We start from the raw sequence: 22317 nt of genomic DNA on the forward strand, positions 1-22317 counted from the left end.
GAGCGGGGAATGTGATTTTGAGGGGGTACACGTGGCCCTCTACATGTGATTTGGTTCGCACGAGTGGGTTACACGATTTTGCAGGGTTATGCGCTGCCCTTTCTATGCGATTTGGCAGGCTCAAGCGGGGTACGTGATTTTGCAGGGGAATGCGTGGAGCTTTACATGCGATTTGGCAGGCGCGAGTGGTGTATGCGAGTCTCGCGGGGGTACGTGTGGCTCTTTGCACGCATTTTGGTTGGCGGGAGCGGGTTATGCAATTTTGCGGGGGTACTCACGGCTGGCATGAGCGGGGGAACTTGATTTTGCGTTGGTGCAGATGGGTCATGCATGGGTTTTTGCACGTGATCTGGCTGGCGCGAGCGGGGTACACGATTTTGCGAGGTACATGTGCCCTATCCACGTGATTTTGGTTGGAGCAAGCGGGGTACGTGATTTTGCGTGGGTACCTGCAGCCCTTTCCATGCGTTTTGGCTGCCACGAGCGGGGTACACGATATCAAATGGGTATGCTTGAAACTTGACACGTGATTTGGCTGGTGCAAGCGGGGTATGCTCCAAATTATTCACGCAATTACGATGGAAGTGGGCTGTATGCTGGGCCATGGACGGCGCAGGGACTTGCGCCGTATTGGCCATTTCACTGGCTTTTTCATGTGCACAGGGCGGTGTTGGGGGCGTTAATGGCGCTGCTTGCTGTTAATTGCGCCACGGCTACTGATGCATCAGGAAATCCATGAATACGCATGGCGCGCAATTGCTGGTTTGCGCCATGGCTGGCGCATGCGTGGCGCACGCTCCTTCTCGGCGCTTGCGCTTGCACTGCTTCTGCATTGGATTCTATGAATCGGGTCCTTTAAGTTTCTATGTTTTATATTTCTAATGTAATGAAAACATATTTTACACTTTACTTTAAACTTCAACACGCTCCATTTAGTTATGTTTTCTTTTAAGCATTCCAATCATCTGTTTTTAAACTCACTTTAATAAGGGCCTTTACAGTAATAGAACATTATACGTAATTTAACACACCTCACCTCCTTGCCCCCACCACCTTATATTACTATGTAAATTCTGCAGGGAGATTAAAATGGTATTTAGCCATACACATTTCTTAAAATTGTTACTCTAAAAAGTCTGAATTTCCAGGCAGCCAACTCAGGATTTGACAACTTTCGCTGACCTGAGGCCAGCCTCCTGTGCGTTACAAGTTTGAATCCTTACAGAGAGGACTCAGCCCACCGTCCTTCTACAGTAAATATATTAAGTGCTATTGGCACATGGAGATCATTATTGACCTCCTGTCAGCCAATCGGTATGTTCGAAGAGATGTTCCTACCTACTACTATTGAATACATTCTGAACATTCTCACTATCCAAAGCAGACAGTGAAAAATCTATGCAATTTTGGGGCAACATATTTTTCAAAAGTACTCTCCCTCTAAGGGAAGATATTTATTTCACAGCAACATGCAAGTTCACACTCCAAAGAGAAAGCTAAAACATGGGAAATGCGTTCACATTCTTTAGAGAAATCATTACATTTTAAGTTACACCTAATCCATGCTCAGGTTAATCCTTAACCACGTTTTCAATTAAAATGCTTAACTTGAGAAGACAACCTTGTTATTTAAATGCTACAAAATAAAAACCACATGGCCTTTACTAATACAGTTTGGAGTTTAGTTTAATTACAATTTTAACATGTTTTACTTCAGCAAGAAAAGTCCAACACATGTATCGCTCTTATCACTATGTGCTAATAGCAGTGTACACCTCGGGAGGGCTCATTATCGCTTGGGATAATGACCATTCCCCAGTTTATGGCACTCGGCTTTGCCTCGGGTCATGGTGGTGGGTCATTACCCTGCGATAATGGTAATGTCTCCTTCATCAGTCTATAAGGCTATATTAAATTGGGTAACAATACAAGCTATTAGAAGAGTGCTTAGAAGAATGAGGAATCTGGACACTGTCAGCCTGAGTGTCAGATACTCACGAGCGTGAAGCTTTATTTTAAAATAGCATAACATGTTTCCTATTGTGCTGAATAACCAGGCCTTTTTGACAAATCACATCTAAAAGTGTTCAAACTGCAATGGCAGTGGGTGCCCAAATTTAATTGGATACTGCCAGTGCCATTCCTTCTACAAAATAAAAACAACGCTCTGGGATGCCTTAAAGTGCATGATGCCACAAAACCATGCTTATGTGCATTACGTTATATGTGTGAGTGTCATTAAAAGAAATATGGATTTCTGTCCTTATTCAGAGAACAGGGAAGATCTTTGGAAGAACAAAAAAAAAACAATAACTGCATCATTTTAGCTGCATGCCTGACAGAAATGCTGTTCTTGCGCCACACACCATGATGGGAATTGTATATTGAGGAAGGCCACAATTAGCACATGTTCATTATTCAAGAGTGCAAATACAAGTTGCCAGAAATATACATGGACATCTCGCTGCAACAATAGTGAAGGGCACATTGAGGATGCTGAGTAATTGGTTCATCTCGCCAGCTGCACCCCCATCCCGCTGCTTTACCATGCCAGCTCACTTCTGTGTTTCTTCCACCCCCCACCCTTTCCTGTGTGCCACTTCTGTGGGTTCCACCGCCTACGCAAGGCTTACTGCAAGAACGTATTGCCGTTATGCAAACCTGTCTGGGTAGCACCTTCTTGGAAACATCGCAATGTCCTTTTATATTTGTGATGTGTGCAAGAAATGATGAATGTCCAGACTCCTTGCAGGGAAGTCCAAGTCCTTTTCTTAGGATGCAGTACAAGGTGAACACAAGCAGGAAGTCGTAGAATAAGATACAAGGAAGGTGAGGGAACCATCCACCGGCTCCCATGCATACAGGTCTCAGACACCAGCTGCCTCTGGGGAGCACTCAGGCACTCACAGCACAGCATTCCAGCAGGCATTCCAGAGAGCTCATGCATACAGGATCAGTACAGGGGTGAAGCATAAGATGCCTACATGAGAAGAGCTGTCTATACAAATCGTCAGAGATACTTCTGACACACATGCGACTTGTTGAAGCGCTCTGTCAAATCTCAGCTGCCATTTGTGAACCTGTTTATCTTGTACATATAAGACCTTTTGTATCTACCAGCCTGCCGAGCCGTGCATTATTATTCTCTTGGCCCTTATGCAAGACTCTCATTCTTCATCACCACATCACATGGAAAAAAAGCAACATCATGTATAACGTTATGTGTTGGCAAACGTGTCTGCAATATAACTTGTTTTCTCATAGCACTTGGTGATACACATGTTGGCATTTACAGTGCAGTAAGACATCATTATTTAGTTACTATTGTACTGTAAATATTGAGCAATTGATATGTGTATGTCTGACATTATTATCATGGGACTTTTCTTGCTGTCTGGCACCACTGGGAGCAGCTTCATCAAGTGCAATTATTCGCAGTAGCCCAAGAATTCGGCTAGTGCAACATTCTTCAATATTCTTTCAATGCATTTTTGCACAAGGGCAAAGTATGCCCTGGTGCTGTAACTGAATAGCATTAGCACTAGGGTAAACTTCTGATGCTTAAACGAATGTTCACTATTTTTGCCCTAGTTCTAATACCATGCGAACTTGCTCTTGGATCAGTGCGGAGTGTTTGCAATACAGCCCTGATTCATACCGGAGCTCCCAATGGCATCACACATGTGCTTTGCAAATCCTAGTTGGCATCAGAAACTCTTGCTTTAAAGCGTACATACTTTGTAAAACCCATCGCAATTGTCTGGATGTTTAATGTAGAGAAGGGTAGAAGTGTTACTCTTTCCATACCGTGCTTAATGTCTTAAAGAGTGCAAACTAGGAAGGCAGACTCACATCCACGTCTTCACAGAAGGTGGCATTGGGTCCATACTGCAGCTGGCACTGGTGCTGGACATCATAAAGCACACCTGGAGCGATTATTGGGGGCTTCATATCCGTTTTGGCTGGGGCATCATCAAGGCAAAATCCCAATCCTCGGCTAAAGAGCAATGAAAATTATGAAAGTTGTTAAAAAAGAATAATTTTACACAGAGACATTATTTTGTGTATAAACGGAATCATGTTTTTCACACTCAGATTGGGAATGGTAGATTACTGCACACTAGAATTGGTTAATCCGATTTGGTCGCAGTTTTTTTTTAACAATATTGACTGCAAATATATGGTAGGGGGAATCATGAATATAAATATAGGAGGTGGTAGGGGATGGGGGGGGGCTGCAGGTGTCTTTATCCCCATATATTTGTGGCCAAATTGAGTTAGAGAAAACAAAACGTGACCAAATCGGATTCAACAAACAGGTTTCTATGGAACCTGTATATTGATTACTGTATTGTATTGAAATATTTCAATAAGATAAACTGTCATGCAAGGTCGTTTTCCTTCTAGGGTAATGTAACAATTATGAGTACAAACCATGCTTTATTGTGCTCCCTCAATTTCATTGCTTGTATGGGGAGTAGAATTATTACTTCCACCTCCTCTATTGGCTCCTTCATACGAATCTGCATAGGTTACTAACTGCACCTAATTCAAATAAACTCTTTGATGTAGAATGAAACGTGAAATATGTTGTCCCTGGAGTGAAACCAAGTGTATCATTGAAAAAGATACAACACTAATCTCCGAGTACTCACAATCTTCAGGAGTTACTCATGTAATACCCAATGCCATAAACTATAGAGCACTTAAGAGACACCATGTACACAACTTTCCAGCTGTATAGTCCTTTGATTTGCAAGTTGAACCTAGGTATTATTCCACAAATATCCATAGTGAAGGATTCAGACTTGAAAGTATCTGATTATTAGCCCACATCTGGCAAGAGTGTCATGACAAAATATGCAATTAAAAGAAAATATGATTAAACCAAAACCATAATATGAACCTCACTTTTGCTTTTAACATTGGTAAATCGTTTGCTTTATTTGAAAGGTCGAGGTCAGTTGTTTTTAAGGATTCCTAGGAATGTAATAGTTTTTTCTTTCACTAAAGTATCTTTATCTAGTTCAGCATTTTTAATCATTATTTTGGAAGCCAATTCTCAGTTTATAACTGTATGTTGTATTCTCCCTTGTTGAAGGTATATGGTATAATTATGTCTGCATATTTAATCAGGTATCCATATTTCCTGTAATAAAAAAGCCTGCCCTTATTCCCCATGGATAATCCCACTCTACCCGATTAAAGGCTTTCTCATGATCTGAAATAATACCTACTGATGACTTACTAGATACTATGGCATGCTCTATTAAGAAATATATATATATGTATATATTCAAGGAAAGAAAAAGTTAGTTGCAGGGACGTTAAGGTGAGAATTTAATGCAACATAACCCCTGAAATTCAGCTAAAGCCACCTTAATTTCGCACCCCCGGTTGTGCACGGTATGACCACAATGATGTTATCACTCTAGGTATTTGCCCACATTTAGACCACCCTTACATCTTCACATATGTGAAATTAGCATTTTAGAATAGTTAATAACAATGAGTACCTTGTTTAAAACAGTAAACAGCTACACATGCATCATATCACTACTTGTGAAGCTTTCCTTTGTAGTACTTTGGTAAAAGATGATATCTGAATTATAAATAATACACTGCTTACAATGTGCCTGTTGTACCAAATATATTGAAGACATGTTCACTATAATATAATATATATAAACATTTTCCCCAAATAATTCATGGAAATAAAAAGAAAGAGAAGCATGTTGAATCCTAATTATGTACTACCTTTTAAAACAAACCTATGTAAATACTCAAAGGGGGGTCTGGGAATCTCTCTACCAGCACATACAACGCCCAATGACCTGTTCTTGGGTGAATAACCCCTGGAAGAGACTCTACCAAGTCTTTAGCTCACTGTCCCTTTCACAGAGAAGAAAATTCCCCGCATATCAGCCTTTGTCCTGCCCAGGGGCAGACCAGCGCCGAAATGCTAGGCAATTCTCCTCTGAACAAGAGTACCAACAGTAACCCATACACGTGTTTCAGCCTTCTTGGGTATTATCAGTGAGGAGAAGCTGTGCCTCTCTAAGAACAGTGAGCAAGGGGTCCACGTCTGGATTGCCCTACTAACTTAGGGTGAGACCCAAAGTTAATTTATGCAAAACAAAGGGGGATCTGGGAATCTCTCTACCAGCACGAACAAAGCCCAATGACCTGTTCTTGGGTGAATAACACCTGGGAGAGACTCTACCAAGATTTTAGCTCACTGTATCTTAAAAAGAGAAGACATTTCTCCACATATCAGCCTTTGTCCTGCCCAGGGGCAGTCCAGCGCCGAAATGCTAGGCAATTCTCCTCTGAACAAGAGTACCAACAGTAACCCATTACACGGTTTCAACCTTGTTGGGCATCATCAGTGAGGTGAAACTGTGCCTCTCTAAGAACAGTAAGCAAGGGGTCCACGTCTGGATCGCCCTACTAACTTAGGGTGAGACCCAAAGTTAATTTATGCAAAACAAAGGGGGTCTGGGAATCTCTCCACCAGCACGAACACAGCCCAATGACCTGTTCTTGGGTGAATAACCCCTGGGAGAGACTCTACCAAGTCTTTAGCTCACTGTCCCTTTCACAGAGAAGACATTTCCCCGCATATCAGCCTTTGTCCTGCCCAGATGCAGTCCAGCGCCGAAATGCTAGGCAATTCTCCTCTGAACGAGAGTACCAACAGTAACCCCATACACGTGTTTCAGCCTTGTTGGGCATCATCAGTGAGGTGAAACTGTGCCTCTCTAAGAACAGTGAGCAAGGGGTCCATGTCTGGATCGCCCTACTAATTTAGGGTGAGACCCAAAGTTAATTTATGCAAAACAAAGGGGGGTCTGGGAATCTCTCTACCAGCACGAACACAGCTCAATGACCTGTTCTTGGGTGAATAACCCTTGGGAGAGACTCTACCAAGTCTTTAGCTCACTGTCCCTTTCACAGAGAAGACATTTCCCTTCATATCAGCCTTTGTCCTGCCCAGGGGCAGTCCAGCGCCGAAATGCTAGGCAATTCTCCTGTACACAAGTGTACCCACACTAACCTCATACACGTGTTTCAGCCTTGTTGGGTATCATCAGTGAGGTGAAACTGTGCCTCTCTAAGAACAGTGAGCAAGGGGTCCACCTCTGGATCGCCCTACTAACTTAGGGTGAGACCCAAAGTTAATTTATGCAAAACAAAGGGGGATCTGGGAATCTCTCTACCAGCACGAACTGCCTAAGTATAGAGCATTACAATAGTCCAACTTAGACAGAATCAAAGCTCTGGCTAAGGTGATACAGTTGATGGATGAAAGGAATGGTTTAGCTGCTCTAATAAGTTTGCATGTATGGGATGTAGCGGATGGCATAGCATTGACTTGTTTTTTGAAGGTGAGTGTGGAATCTAGGTAGAAGCCGAGGGTTTTGACCTCCTTTGCTACGGTGATATTATTACAAAGGAAGAGTCGTTTTTGGCCTAGTTTATTGAGGTTAGGTGTGGTGCCTAGGATGAGGAGTTCTGTTTTGTCATCATTCAGGCATAGACCGTGTGAGGCCATCCATGCCTGGATGATGAGGTACACTCTATTTACAAAGGCCAAATCCTTGTCATAATCCCCCGTCAGCGGGATGAGGATTTGGGTGTCATCAGCATAATTAGTGTAGGTGATATCCAGACCCTCAAGATCATCGAAAAGGGGCTGTGTGAAAATGGTGTACAGGGTAGGGGAGACACAGGAGCCCTGAGGCACGCCACAGGTGATGGGGGATGGGTCAGCGGCTGCTAACGAGGAAAAGACTTGCATAGTACGATTGTTGAGAAAGGATTGGATCCAGTAGGTTGCCTCCTGTGAGAAGTGGGCTGCCGATTGTAAGTGATTGCAGAGAATCACATGGTCAACCAGATCAAATGCAGCTGAGAGATCGAGAAGTAGCAGTAATGCAGTCTTGCTCTCGTCTCTCAGCTCATCTCTCTGTGACTTGAGATCTATGAGTGTTGTCTCAGTTCCATGCTGCGGTCTGAAGCCCGAAAGTTGGACTCCTAGAAGGTGGTAATATTCAAGGTAGTGTTGGATTTGATGGTACGCTATTTTATCAAGGATTTTGAGTAGGAACGGCACTGTCGTGATGGGACGGTAATTAGTTGGAGTTGAGGGGTCTAGGTTAGGTTTTTTAAGGAGTGGGAGGACGCAAGATTGTTTCAGATTGTTAGGTATGGTACCTGAAGTGAAAGATGCATTTATTAGTTTGGTAATAAATGGTGCAAGTTGACGAGCTGCATCTTTTATCAATTGTGCAGGGCATAGGTCCCCATGGCAATTTGAGGGTTTGAGGGTGAGAATGACCTTTTCAACCTCTTTGGTGGATACTTTACAGAAGTTGAAGAGGGGAATCAGTGCAGGAAGCTGTCACGACCCGTGACCCAGAACCCCCACTGGCATGGTTACATGTCAGGTAGGGTTAGGGCTCGGGGTTCATTTAGGGCCCCAAAGGCCTTGCATTTTCACTGGGGACTCTCCTGGAGTCAGTCCTGGCGCAGAGGAGAATTGCCTAGCATTTTGGCGCTGGACTGCCCCTGGGCAGGACAAAGACTGATATGTGGGGATATTTCTTCTCTGTTAAAAGAACAGTGAGCTAACGACTTGGTTGAGACTCTCCCCGAAGCCATCCACCCAAGAACAAGCCAATGGGCTGTGTTCGAACTGGTAGAGAGTTTCCCAGACCCCCCCCCCCTGTTTTGCATACCAAGTAGCTTTGGGTCTCACCCTTAGTTACCAGGGGACTCCAGATGTGGACCCCTTGCTCACTGCTCTTAGAGAGACACAGCTTCACTTCACTGATGATGCCCAAGTAGGCCTAAACACGTGTATGGGGTTGCTGTGGTACTCTTGTTCAGAGGAGAATTGCCTAGCATTTCGTCGCTGGACCGCCCCAGGGCAGGACAAAGACTGTTATGTGGGGATATTTCTTCTCTGTGAAAAGAACAGTGAGTTAAAGACTTGGTTGAGACTCTACCAGGGGCCATCCATCCCAGAACAAGTCAATGGGCTGTGTTTGTCCTGGTAGAGAGTTTCCCAGACCCCCAGGCCCCCTGTTTTGCATACCAATTAGCTTTGGGTCTCACCCTAAGTTACCAGGGGACTCCAGACATGGACCCCTTGCTCACTGCTCTTAGAGAGACACAGCTTCACCTCATGGATGATGCCCAACTAGGCTGAAACACGTGTATGGGGTTGCTGTGGTACTCTTGTTCAGAGGAGAATTGCCTAGAATGTCAGTGCTGGCCTGCCCCTGGGCAGGACAAAGACTGATATGTGGGGATATTTCTTCTCTGTGAAAAGAACAGTGAGCTAAGACTTGGTTGAGACTCTCCCAGGGGCCATCCACCCAAGAACCTAGTCAATGGGCTGTGTTCATACTGGTAGAGAGTTTCCCAGACCCCACCCCCCCTTTTGATATGTAAATATTCAATTGTTTTATAGTATGATGTGGAGGTATCATTTTCTAAATGACATGAGAAGTGATTTAAAACAAGAAACAACTATCTATTAGGATATGTTTTAAGATTTCCAAAAATGGGTATTAAAACAAGTGATTATTACTCTAAATGTATATATGTATAGAAAATATATTAAGTTTTAAAATGTAGCATTTGCTTCAAAACATGTACATAGATGTATATTTCTTTCAGTGTGTCTTTCGTAAATCATGAACATGCTACAATTAAAATAAAATGCATACTGTACAAAGTAAAATTGATCTTTAAATAGTATCCAATTTTGTAATACTTTGAGTTTAGTGTATGTCATAGATGATTTCATTAGTGATGTCTTCAGTGATTTCACCTGTGCTGTCATCTGTGATGGCCTCATTGTGGCCATAGGCTGCGTGACAGGGGGCCCAAAGTTAAGGTGGCTTTAGCTGTATTTCAGGGGATTTGTGCATTAAGTTCTCACCTGAACGCCCCTGCAACTAAAGTTGTTTAATGGTTATGTTACAAGGTATTGCTCACCTTTAGATCCCTGCAACTAATATTTTTTCCTTGAATCACAGGGGTTTTGTTATTCCAAAGATTTTCTTTGCATATGGCCAGTGGCCATGGCCTGCGGCCGTGCCTACTGTATATTTGAAAACTCTACCAAACCACGAGCCATGCCCTTCGGCCATGTCCACAGTCCATTTTAGAACACTACCAGACCACTAGCCATGGCCTTTGTCCGTGGCCGGGGGGCAAGGCCACTCTATATTTTAAAACAGTTGCAACCCATCACTCAAAACATTCATCAATCACAAACTGATTTCGACCTGTTTTAACAGTGACATTGTTAGTTATGAAGGATTGCAGGTTTTAAGGCAATGTGCAGTGAGATTAAATGTTTTCCCGAGTATCACACATTTTGGTTAAGCAGCGTGCTACAAACCCCTTGTTTTACGGCCAGTCTCTTGGTGACTGTTGTGATACATCACATGATCCCCAACTAAACACATTTAAGCAGCACAGAAAAGGTAAGAAAATGAACGGCTGCAAAAATGGCAAATGTCATTGCCCCCATGGCGAAATGCAAAAGCTGGCACCCATGAATATACGCACAGTAAGTGAATATATATCTTAAAGTGAAATATACAAATGAAGTTCAATTGACCTTCTCCTTAGAGGAAAGTGCACTAGACAAAAAGTATTGGACTTTAAAAAAAGTAATGAACACAGAAAAATAACCTGAGAGAGGAAATGTTCCAATAGCTATGCTGGGAAAGTATAAAAGGTGCTCACCTTTTAAACCCAGCAATCTGTCATGAAATATTCCCTGAAAATCAAAATCCCAATACGAAACAAGTGCTTGTGGTCTTGTGGTTATGCATCGGCACTGGAAACATGACAACCTGAGTAAAATACTGGTAGGCAAATAATTGGGCTTGCTTGCCATCCTCAAAGAAACCCAGGGGGTTGTGTCCGCACTATGAAAGAAAGTTACACTGTCCACCCACATGTGTCCTTTACTTGTGCCCTGAAAAGCAGCCACAACCCGCAGAAAATAACTGCACCAGTTTCCAGGATTGTAAGCTCACTTGCCACATCATGGGCAACCACTCATGACTTACTTGCCCTCTCATCATTTCCCCTCCTCACCGCAATGTCTGGTTTTCAACAGTACTCTGCTTTATATAGCTACCTTGAAAAGTACATATTCCATAGTGTCAAGCAAATATATAAGTCCTTATTGAACTATGTTAGGCAAAAAGTGTACATTATTCCCCCCATCTTGTCTGGGAAACTACAAAGACCAGAATGCAATTCAGCAAAAGACAACAAAATTGTCTCTGAGTGCAATACTTTGAAGGACTGACAGTACAATGGTTTAAAACAAAATTATGCGGATGCCGCATGGTATGTTTTTAGAGTGTTATGAGATATTTAAAATGAAGAAAATACACAGCACCGGACTGTGAACTGTATTCCATCCATGCAGTAACCATGACCAACCCTGCTTATCTTCAAAGTAAGGAAGAGGCAGGCCTCCTTAGTCCAGGTTGCTTTAAGTAGTCTTTTAAGGTTGCTAATTTATTAGGCAACATGGCCTGAGGGTACCAGCCACTATCTTGATGTGAAGATAAGCAGGGTCAGTTCTGGTTACTACCTGGATGTGAGTCAAAGATGCCTATTGTGTCATTTTTGACTCCAACGTCACTGTACCTGTCAAAATATCATTATTTTTTTTTAAACGTTTGTCTAAAGCCGCGGGTACAGAACTATAAATAACCTTGGAAATCTGTAGTTATTTTATGTATGAACTTCAGATAGCCTCTATCTGTAGTTTTCTATAGTAGCGAAAAACGTCTGACAAAATAAATGTTTCTTGCCTCTCAAGGTCCTCACCAAGTGCCCCCATCATCTCTGTCAGCTACCCCCACTCTCCATATGCCCTCCTCACCTCCCCTACCCTCTCCCTTTCCCCCGACAACAAAAACTGTTTCTATGATGCAGTTTGCTTTAAGATGTCAGCTATTCTCAGATATAGCCCAGGTTACAGAAAAGCTTTGTGTTGCAAACTCAGTCCCTATATCCCCTTCAACTCCCAAATTTCACTTGGTGCCCTCTAGTCACACTCCCTCCCGAACACATAGACTGATGGCATTTGCATATTTTTTGACCTGCACATGGCTTTTTTCCTGCGTTTCATTTTCCCAAAACCTCGGTTATAACCTTGGCTATCTCTCGCATTGAGCAAAAACAAAGATGGCGGCTGTTTCATTTCTAAAAAACCCTGGTTTTGCAATTTACCCGAGATATAGCTGTCTATTTTTCAGAATGGGCACCCCCTTCACTGTCAAATATTTAAAAACTACTGCATAGAATAACCCCAAACCACAAAATGGCCTCTTTTAAACGCTTCTTGCCCAAGTTGTTCCGGACCTGGTCCAAATCCATCGAGCGGTTGGACCTGTGCATTCCGGCAAACATTGACTTTGTTTGTCTACGGAAAATGAATGGGAAGTAGGATGCAACTTTGGAATTTTTTTTTTGTCTTCTTAATAACTTTGGAATTTTTTTAAACTGAATTTTACGAAACTTTGCAGTCAGGAGGTGGGGAGAGGTGGAGTCCAACACACCCCTAACTAACTTTAAGATTTTGGCTGAATCCATTACTCAAATCAAACATTATTAACAATAGAATTTTTCAAGATTCCCCTTGGGAGTCCGACTCACCTTAATTACAGCGCAGCAATCGCCGCCCTATAATATATACATATATTTATATTTTACTGATGTTTCACCTTACTATACCACACCTCTGATCTTTGTGAATTTTGTTAGGCAGCTATCACGACTGCATTTGGTACGTGAGTCCACGTCATTCAGCTAAAAGAATTGGAAGACATTAGAATAACAAGAACAGAATTATACTGAATCACATCATTCCACACCGCCAGAAATGGACCCCTGCAGGTCTGGTCCGTGGACTAATCAAAAGAAAAATAGCAGTCACTGTACCAGTACTCTACAGATCGACCTTGGGGCCCTTGATTACAAAGAGTCTAAACTGTGACAGTTAGACTTCATTTTAGACTGCAAAGACACAAACACATCACCCAAGCCTTCCACTATCAACCAATTAAACAGAGGATTCAGTTAAAAATAAACTATGCTAACCCATCTTGCTTTCCACAGCAGGGGCTGGGATCCTCCATGAGGAAATCCATCAACTACAACTTAAACATAATGTTTTGTTCCCATTGCACAACCTTAAAAAAGTGCTAAACTATAACTGAAAATGCCATTTGAGGATTGTGTTTCTATCTTTTTTTTTAACTAAGTCCTATGCTCAGATTTCTGCACACAAAGGAAAACCATGCAGCCAAGAGAGATCAAAAGCAATGAATTTGCAAGGCAAATGTGTACAAGATCACACAGTGAATAGCATTGTGTGCAACAGCATACAATCAGGAATCAAGACACGTATACACTAAACCCAGGACGTGCAAGTAGAGTGTGATAAGACAACAAATATATTAAAAGCGGTGTGGGGTAAGCACTTAGAAGCTCTTATGATTACAAAGAAAGTCATCTAGCTCCTCACCCACAATTTCTGTTACAGGTACTGTCAGCTCTTAATGCCCACAGGCTGGAGAAGCAACAACATGATCTGTGATCTAACACCCGTAATAGTAAAGACAATACTTACGAGGATGATAAATACCTCCTGAAATGTCAGCGAAGCCAACGAACCACGTTGATCAAACATGGACCTAGAATGGCTATAATAGCAAATGGAGGATAACTTAATACATACGACCCCTGACAAGGGACAGCTAGGAATAGTGATTACAGAATACAGGAGCTGGATACAACAGCACAATACATCTAACAATTAATATGGAACAAAGGGAAAAGAGCAAGGGAAAACCAGGAAAAAGAATCCAAGAGAAAGTAAAGGAACAGAAGCAGAGAAAATAACATTACAAGTGCTAATTCTCACCTCTCCCCAACCAGGGAAGGCAATTGGGACACCATGGACAATCTATAAATGAGTGGAGTCAAAAGGATCAAGGTTGCAATGCAGACAAAGGCAAAGTCAAAGGAATAAAGAACACAGACACACTGGGCAGCACAGAAAAAAGGGAGCACTGGGAACTGCTGACTGCAAAACAGAAGAAGACAGAAAATGAATGCAGGAACCAGAAAATACTAATAAGCACACTAAATGCGAAAAACGGGGAAAAGTTAACAAGAATAAGAAATTAGGAACTAGATATCAAGCTAAGGGCCAGGAACAAGGGACCGATCACAAACAGGACACACTGCATCAGTGATCAGTGCTGGACTGAAGCAAACAGAGGTTTTTAAACCTTTCTAACAAGCACACGCTTCAGGCGTGCTGCATGCTAGTACCTGCCAGCCACAGGTGCTGCTTACCCTCCACCCAACCTTGTCCTGCAAGGGTGGAGATGAAGCAGTGGGCCAGGCATTCTGGGCAGCATAGTCTTTTGACTGCCCTAAACACTGTGTGCCCTGATTGGCTGCCTCTGCCCTCATCTCTGGCTGTATCATCAAGCTGGGAGGTGCAGACGGTCACTTGCAAAGGCCTATTGCTAAGGCCATCTTCTGATGTCTCTGCCAGTCTCTGCAGATGATGCAATGACTCCATGTATCATCCCTCTTATATGCACTCTCTGCTTTGCCTCCCAGCTCCAGCTGCTACAGCAGGTAAGCCTACTGCGCCCCCTCTTATTAGCACAGAGGCTTGCAATGCAATGTATGCCACTGCCTGGATGCTAAAAATCCCCACTCTTCAGATCCCCGATACATTTCTTGCAGTCTCTGCTGCAACAGATGAGACTGCCATATCCCCTACCTGCATCCTTTTCCTCCCTGCATTCCACGCACCCTATGCCCCTCTAGCCCCCACCCGTCCGCTTTACCTGAGAGTTCATCAGCAGCCCTCACTAGATGCTGCTATGCACATTGGCCTGGACACACTCCCGCAACCTTCTTTTTCACAGTCTAAGGAAAACATGTAACAACGCGTTTAAGTGATCTAGGCCCCATTTACCCTGGGCGCACTCTCACCTTTCCTACCTGATGTTTCCCCTGATTTAGACCTGCAGTACTACAATGTTTATCTTAACTTGCTGTACTCCTCTGCTACCCGTACTGAACAGATTTGGACTTTACCCAACATTTGGCAGTTTCGAATGGTCTCTCACAACCTACCTAACGTAGCGTACATTTATAAATGCTTATCCTCCTGTACCTGAATGTTACCTATAATGCTTATAATATTGTCTTCACGTTGCAACTGGCTGTACAGAATTTCATGCATGCCTTGCCCTGTCCTACACCGTGAGATTGCTCTAATGAGTTGCACATGGACGATGCTCTCCTAACTATTTTGATCTCATGATGAACAGCATTTTATCACATAGCCCCCTGTTCCTTTAGGAGAGGCTTCATTAGATCATACGTTCACACCGATGTTGACTCTGTAAACCCTGCTCCTACCTCACTTTGGTGGATAAGGCCATCGCGGTACCTCATCTCAAAAATCGAATAAAGGTGTCCTTAGATTTGTGCAACCATTTTCACTTTTGTGCATTCAGTGCCTTGTCTCAAACTATCGAATGTAGGTGTAGATTTGTGCAACCATTTTAGTTTTTTGTGCTCACAATGCCAGTCTCTGTAATCATAGCTATTTGACTCATATGCTGCCTGATGTAGCCCCCTGTAACACGAGGTGAGTCTGCTCACAATGCCAGTCTCTGTAATCATAGCTATTTGACTCATATGCTGCCTGATGTAGCCCCCTGTAACACGAGGTGAGTCTGCTCACAATGCCAGTCTCTGTAATCATAGCTATTTGACTCATATGCTGCCTGATGTAGCCCCCTGTAACACGAGGTGAGGCTTTGCCAGTGTGTATAACCATACCAATTTGACTTATATGCTGCCTGATGTAGCCCCCTGTAACACGAGGTGAGGATTTTCCAGGCTGTGTACTCACATAATTTATGTCTGTAACAATACGATTATTCCTTCACTTCAACAATGTACCACACACTTTCTGTAACTAGCTTCTAGATGACTGAGGATTTTGTGCGCTGAAATAAATGCATACATGAATTAATTAATTAAAGCAGCATATGATATGATATGATGTGGCATTTATAATGCACCTATACACAAGTGTTGCAAGGCGCGACAGCATACTGCCACACTTTGGCACACTGGATGCCAAAAAGCTGGAATGTATCCGGAAGGGAATTGAAATAGAAAATAAGGATTTAGTGCACCCAAATCACCACAGCACTGTCTCATTTGGTTTGAAAGAAATGTCCAATAGGGAATTAACCCCAAATCAGGACCCCAAGTGGCAGGAAAGAGAGTGAAGGGAGCCAATAGTGACACATGCAGCCTTAAGCAAATCACTAGAAACCAGGAAATTCAAATGGCACCAGCACAACACCAGGGAAGGCCAGATTGTACCTAAGCAGCTCTGTTCAATCTCAAAGAACAGATCTTGCATTCTCAATAACATTGACCAGACAGAACCTACTTTGCATACTCAAACGGAGAGGTTACAGGCCTTCACAAGACACATCAGCCAAGTGGCGAGAGAAAGAAGGTACTGGTGGATTTCAGACTAATTTTATAGTGTAGGTTGTATGACAGGGAAGCAACAAACACCCTGGCGGTCAAACTAAATCAGTGTTGTAGCCGCCAGCTGATCCACGCAAACAAAAGGATTCTAACTGCAGGACAGGCTAGGCGTTTAGCAACGAGGGAGTCTGGGGTCAATTGCCTAATTCATTTGTAAATCAGATATAATGGGCCTCATTACGAGTTTGCTGGTCTGGATACAACTGTAAATGTAAGCTTGCTGGTACCGTTGTATCCAGACCGGCAAACTCCGAGTTGTGCTCACGGGTGCCCTTCATTCCACCAGGTCTGACCTGGTGGAATGAAAGGCACCCGCGAGCACAGCATTTCGGATGCACAGGCAGCATTGATATCAGTGCCTGTGCATCCGGCTTCCCCATTCCCATTGAGCCCTATGGGGCTAAAATGGGAATGGGGAAGAATCTTTTCCAGTGCCCAGGAACGGGCAAATACCGGGTCCGGCAAGGCCTTAATGACCCGGTAATTGCCCATTTCTGGGTGCTGGAAAAAATGCAACTCCGGCCAGGGTTGTCATGAAGCCCAATGTCTTACTCCTGAATCACCGGTGATTCAGAGTCAGTGATGAAGACAATCTCTGGTATTCATTGCTAACATTTGGTGCTTTTTGCAGTTCGCTAATCTGCTTTTTGCGTTTGACTTGGTATTCTGTGGTTTTATTATCAAGTACAAATTGGATTGTGGACCCAATTCTAGTTTTCCAGCGATTATCAGGAATTCGAATGAATGTCTGTCTTACCTTTAGCATTTGGAATATATGTATATGGTGATACCTTGTGGAATTGGGCTCAAATTATTGTCCATTAAGATTCCGAGATGCAGACCAGGTGTGAGGGGATCATTGGAGTGGAAGCATGATGGAAATAGACGGTCAGTGCTATTTCCAGCATGTAAAGTATTAGAAAAAAAAAATACAAAAGTCATTAAAACTGAAGCTGTTTTTTTCCCATCCATTCTTGATTTCTGCAGAGACACTATTTGTGGCTAGGGATTCATGCAGTCATACAAAGAGAAAAGCATCATCTCCATATGAGGAAAAGCATAAGCCTCAGTTCTTGCATGCATATTATAGGGGTCTGGATGAGACAAGGAGAGGATGGACCCTATATTGCTGAAATATCTAAATGTACTTGTGGGTGGGATGCAATGGCTTCCGAGAATAATGCAACACACTTGTGCAACAGGCATCTTTGGCAGTGTGGACAATCTGTGACAAAGAAGACAAATATTCAAATTGTTAAAACACGTGCTTACATAAAAGAGGATGAACTTCTTCGGGGAAACTTGCAGTGCTTTGGTGATAGCATTGACTTGATGTAGAGAAAGCTGTATCTGTCCTCTCGAGAGGTCCAGTAGATGGTGCTTATCCAGTCGCTTTAGCTGCTGGCCTAAGAGCATGTGTTTCTACAATGTTCAATTTCACAGAGAGCAGACAAAGCGGTATGTTTGTTGGAGGGGATGCCAGGGTCAAAAAAGTACTCCTTCAGTACAGGTTAGGACAGCTTGACTAAGGAAGCTTGTTTATACTCCTTTCTGTAAAGATGTTTGTTTTATTTCAAAGCAGACTCACTGTTTTTTTCAGCATGTCTCTGCATGAAAGAACTGTGCATAAAAGTAAGAGAATGTATTATAATAAAAATGAACTATAAAGACCCTCAAGTCACCTCCCCTCCATGGTGTATATGTTTCTGGGTGTCTTCAACAAGCATCTTGAAGAAGCGTTAAACAAAATAATTATTTAATTTGCCTGTTGCATAGTCATTGAGCAAACAATACTCACAACTCCAATAACAAATGTGTATTCCCTGCTTACCGACAAGGCATTTGTAGGAGTAGCTTTGGTAGCACTGATTTAAGTATAATGAAATGAGGGGAAAGGAACAGAAATATGTTATAAGAGGACAGGCGAAGGCCACATGATATGGGAATTGGAATATCCTTGGTGACAGCACATTTTAAAGGATTTTCTTTTTAGAATTACTTTGAAAAATAGCTTTTCTGTGCAGCACTAAATCATAATGCTGAGGGAATATTATCCCATCACTTTGCCAAGTAGCCCTTGATTTTCCCAAATACACACGATTTATTGAAAAATATTGGTCTCAATGGACCACTTCAGGTGGGGGGGGTCAACAATTCTGACAGACAGAGAAGCTTTGAAGTGCATCTGAAAATCCCACTCCCTCACCCGTGCAGAAAGCAAGATTTTCAAGGATCTTCCTTTCAGTAGTGCCTTTGAAAAATAGCTTTTCAAGTGATGCGAAATCTGAATGTCAAAAGCATATCTGTCTGCACCATCCAGAAGACCCTGCAGTATTCAAATGCCGGTCCAGCCGTAACATGGCATTCTGATTGGAAGTCTCCAGAGGTGGGAACACATTTCATAACATGGGGAAGATTTAAAATATATATAAAAAGGACAAACTTTAACCCGCAGAGGAAGGAAGATGTTCAAGGACGTGAATTTGAGAACTAACTTCACAAATATGTTTTCAGTGGGGTGCAGGATAAAAATGGCAACACGTTGTCATTTTATCACCATTCAGCCGAGTACAATGTCAAAAAACCACACACTCATAAATAAGCAAATGATGAATTTCTTTGACCTTGGACTGCTTCTCAGAGGTATATTTAACCCAGATAAAATCGACAATGGGGGCAAGGGTCTGAACCCAGACAGATATTTCCACAAGATAGGCAATGTTGTCCTGATGCAGGACAATTCCCCAAATGATTCAGTGATTTCAATCACAACGCTGTGCTGTTTAATGGAACTCTCAGGATAGCCTACATTGGCGCCTAGCAAAAAAACACATTCAATTTAAGTCCATCTGCATAACACACAAATCTCTATACAGGAGCTGATTATCTCCAGGCAAAGATCAGCCAATATCAACCAAGAAGAGACCTAAGATCAAGCAATGAGCTCCAAATAGAGACGTAACAATGTGAAAAAAGGAAATTAGGAGGTACTGCATTCTAACGCCTAATTGCTAACCGATGGAACACAATGCCAAAGGAAATTAGAACCACAGAAGACTACCTCACCTTCAGGAACGTACTAAAAACATGGCTCTTCAACTGTCAATAACCAGCACAAAGGGACAATAGTAGCGAGACCACTGAGAACAACCAAAGGAAATACCCCATCCTGTCCCCACTCCTCCTCTCGCAGCAATGCATCATGCCTAGATAGATCTGCAACGGGTAGCCATGCCTCACATTAGACAGATGTGTGAAGACATCACGCGTGCCACATCTGGACAAATCTCGGAAGATTAGCCATGCTCCACATTAGATAGAACTATGCAGACTGCCCATGCGTCACTCTAGAGCACAATTGTACTTAATAATTCTTGCTGAACAAATAGGGAACAATGAGAGTATCCAATGTTTTGCACTCAGAGGAACCTGTGGGAGAGGGTAGCTCTGGAAGGGTGCAGGGGTGGCCAGTGCACCGCAGCCAGAAGCCTTGTAGGGTACCACTGGGTTTCAAATGGAAGAGCTCTGAGGACATACTTGGAGGAATATTTCGAGAGTAACCAATGTACTAACTCTTCCACCCTACCCCTGCTCCTCCTACATAACTCACAACTATTATACACACCTATGGGCTAGCCAAACTGCACAAACGCACACCAAACTTAACTAACATTTGCACTCAACAAACATCCCGGACACTGCACCTACCCTACAGACAGAACATACCAATGCATACAACCATAAAAACACCAGCCAAACCACACATAAAAAGCACTAAATACTAAAACACACATCAACATAATTTCACCTGCGTACACCCACGACACTGGGCTCTCCCTTATGGATACAACAAACTAGTGCACACGATTAACCGCACATAACGCACACAGCCAACATAAACACTCGTACATAACCAAGGTACTGAGTCTTATCCTTACAGATACAAGACACCAGCTCTCAAAAGCAACTCACACGCAAGATAACACAAACAGACGCCAGTTTCTACTGGTTCTGAACTCATCCTATCATCCTATCCTCACTAACACAGCCACCCTCTTTTCTTGCAGAGCCACGTGAGCACCTGTAGACAACCACTCGGATGATAGCGGTGCACAGTATAAGTCAACATAACATCACATGGCGATGTGAAAAATGTGAATTCCAAAAGTGTCATTGGTCGAAAATATTACTTTTGCACATTCACAAATTGCAAAATTACAATTTTATTTACAATTACACCACTTGTGAAACGGCATTGGAGTAAAACCTGCAACAACAAAAACCTCCAAAAACTAAGAGGAAAACTCAATAAATAGTGTAGTTCAACCTTAATTTGGGAACTACACATTTTTCTATAGATGTCTTCAGACGATTTTTTATTAGCACATTCATTGGAAAACTTATGCAAAGTGTCTTCACTTATTTTGCTGAATATGCTGCTCCCAGAAATTGTTAGCAAAGTAATGTATAGCCCAAGTACAGTCAAGACCTAGTTTCTTTAGTTTTATTATTGCTTTGCTGGAATTAAAAATCTGCAGAGAACATTTTGCTGCACAATTTTCTCAACAAACCAAGAGACAATTGTTCACATTGTTTGCTCAGAATAGCTCCCTTTGCGACTTTTTGAAATGTGCAAAACCTATATTTGGGAAGTGTTTTTATCACAAATGTACTGATGACTTCTGATTGGAATGTGTTAAGATTTCTCCAATTTCATGAATTGCCAAAAGTGAATGGTGAACATTTTTGCACACATGTAACCTCAAACATGGTGTTAACATGGTGTTAACATGTGCATATTTCAAATGGCCATCCCTATCCCTAAAAAAACACAGGATAACATTACCATGGTGTTCTTCTGAGTATTGATTTTTTCCTAGGCAAGAACTTTCTGGAAATGTTATTTTGTTTTAAAAGGAAACGTTGGAATGTTATTTTTTCACGTTGGCTTTAACATATTTCTTATATTTTAACACATTTCTTTGTGATGAGTACTCAATTTATGGTGCTTCAGATGTTTTGGACTGCAGCTCCCATGATACTTCATAACAGACAGTATGCTGGCTAATGGGAGACGTAGTCCAAAACATCTCTTAGGTCACGATTATGTGCAACACACGTTTCTGAATTAACAATAAGACAGCAGTCAATATGTCATACAAAGTGCTACATAATTCATTCAAAGCGTGAACTTTATTAGCAACCCAAAATTCAACATCATAAATGCTTAACAAAAAGTCCTGCAGGTATTTAGCAATGTATAGTTTTAACGGTTTGATTGTATTTAGTTAATACCTTTCACCATGTGAAAAATTGATTCAAAGTTCGTATATGTGTAAATGCAATAGCAGCGGCTTATGCTTCAGTTTGCTTTGAATATCAAATTGATGTTCACGCATGTGCAGACTGAAGTGAGCCTATGCAGGAGTGGGGCATGGCATTTCTCAATTTTGAAGGTCATAGAATGTGTGTGTTTGTGTAGATATGCACATTGTTTAAGGAGACTGGCATGATAAGGCCTGTCCTCTTGTTTGTTTTGCGCTGATAAGACCACTTGCTGAAAAGACCACTTGGCCTGCCATGCCTTATTTTTCTCTCCACAGGTGATGGCTTGGAATGGAAACGCAAAGTTTGGTTATATGATGTAAGCGATATTCAATCAACACT

At 42.4% G+C, this 22317-nt stretch overlaps 1 protein-coding gene across 1 annotated transcript in view; it reads right to left on the reverse strand.

Annotated features, from left to right (window-relative positions):
• ADAMTS12 (ADAM metallopeptidase with thrombospondin type 1 motif 12) overlaps positions 1 to 22317 on the reverse strand; it is a 4001072-nt gene that overhangs the window by 1514675 nt on the left and 2464080 nt on the right. Inside the window, exon 9 of the mRNA XM_069627090.1 lies at positions 3853 to 3997. Coding sequence (XP_069483191.1) covers positions 3853 to 3997 — 145 coding nt within the window. The remainder of the gene's footprint in view (positions 1 to 3852; positions 3998 to 22317) is intronic.

The sequence above is a fragment of the Ambystoma mexicanum genome, chromosome 6p (genome assembly GCF_040938575.1).
Source record: "Ambystoma mexicanum isolate Mex_15411 chromosome 6p, UKY_AmexF1_1, whole genome shotgun sequence".
Classification (NCBI taxonomy): Eukaryota; Metazoa; Chordata; class Amphibia; order Caudata; family Ambystomatidae; genus Ambystoma; species Ambystoma mexicanum.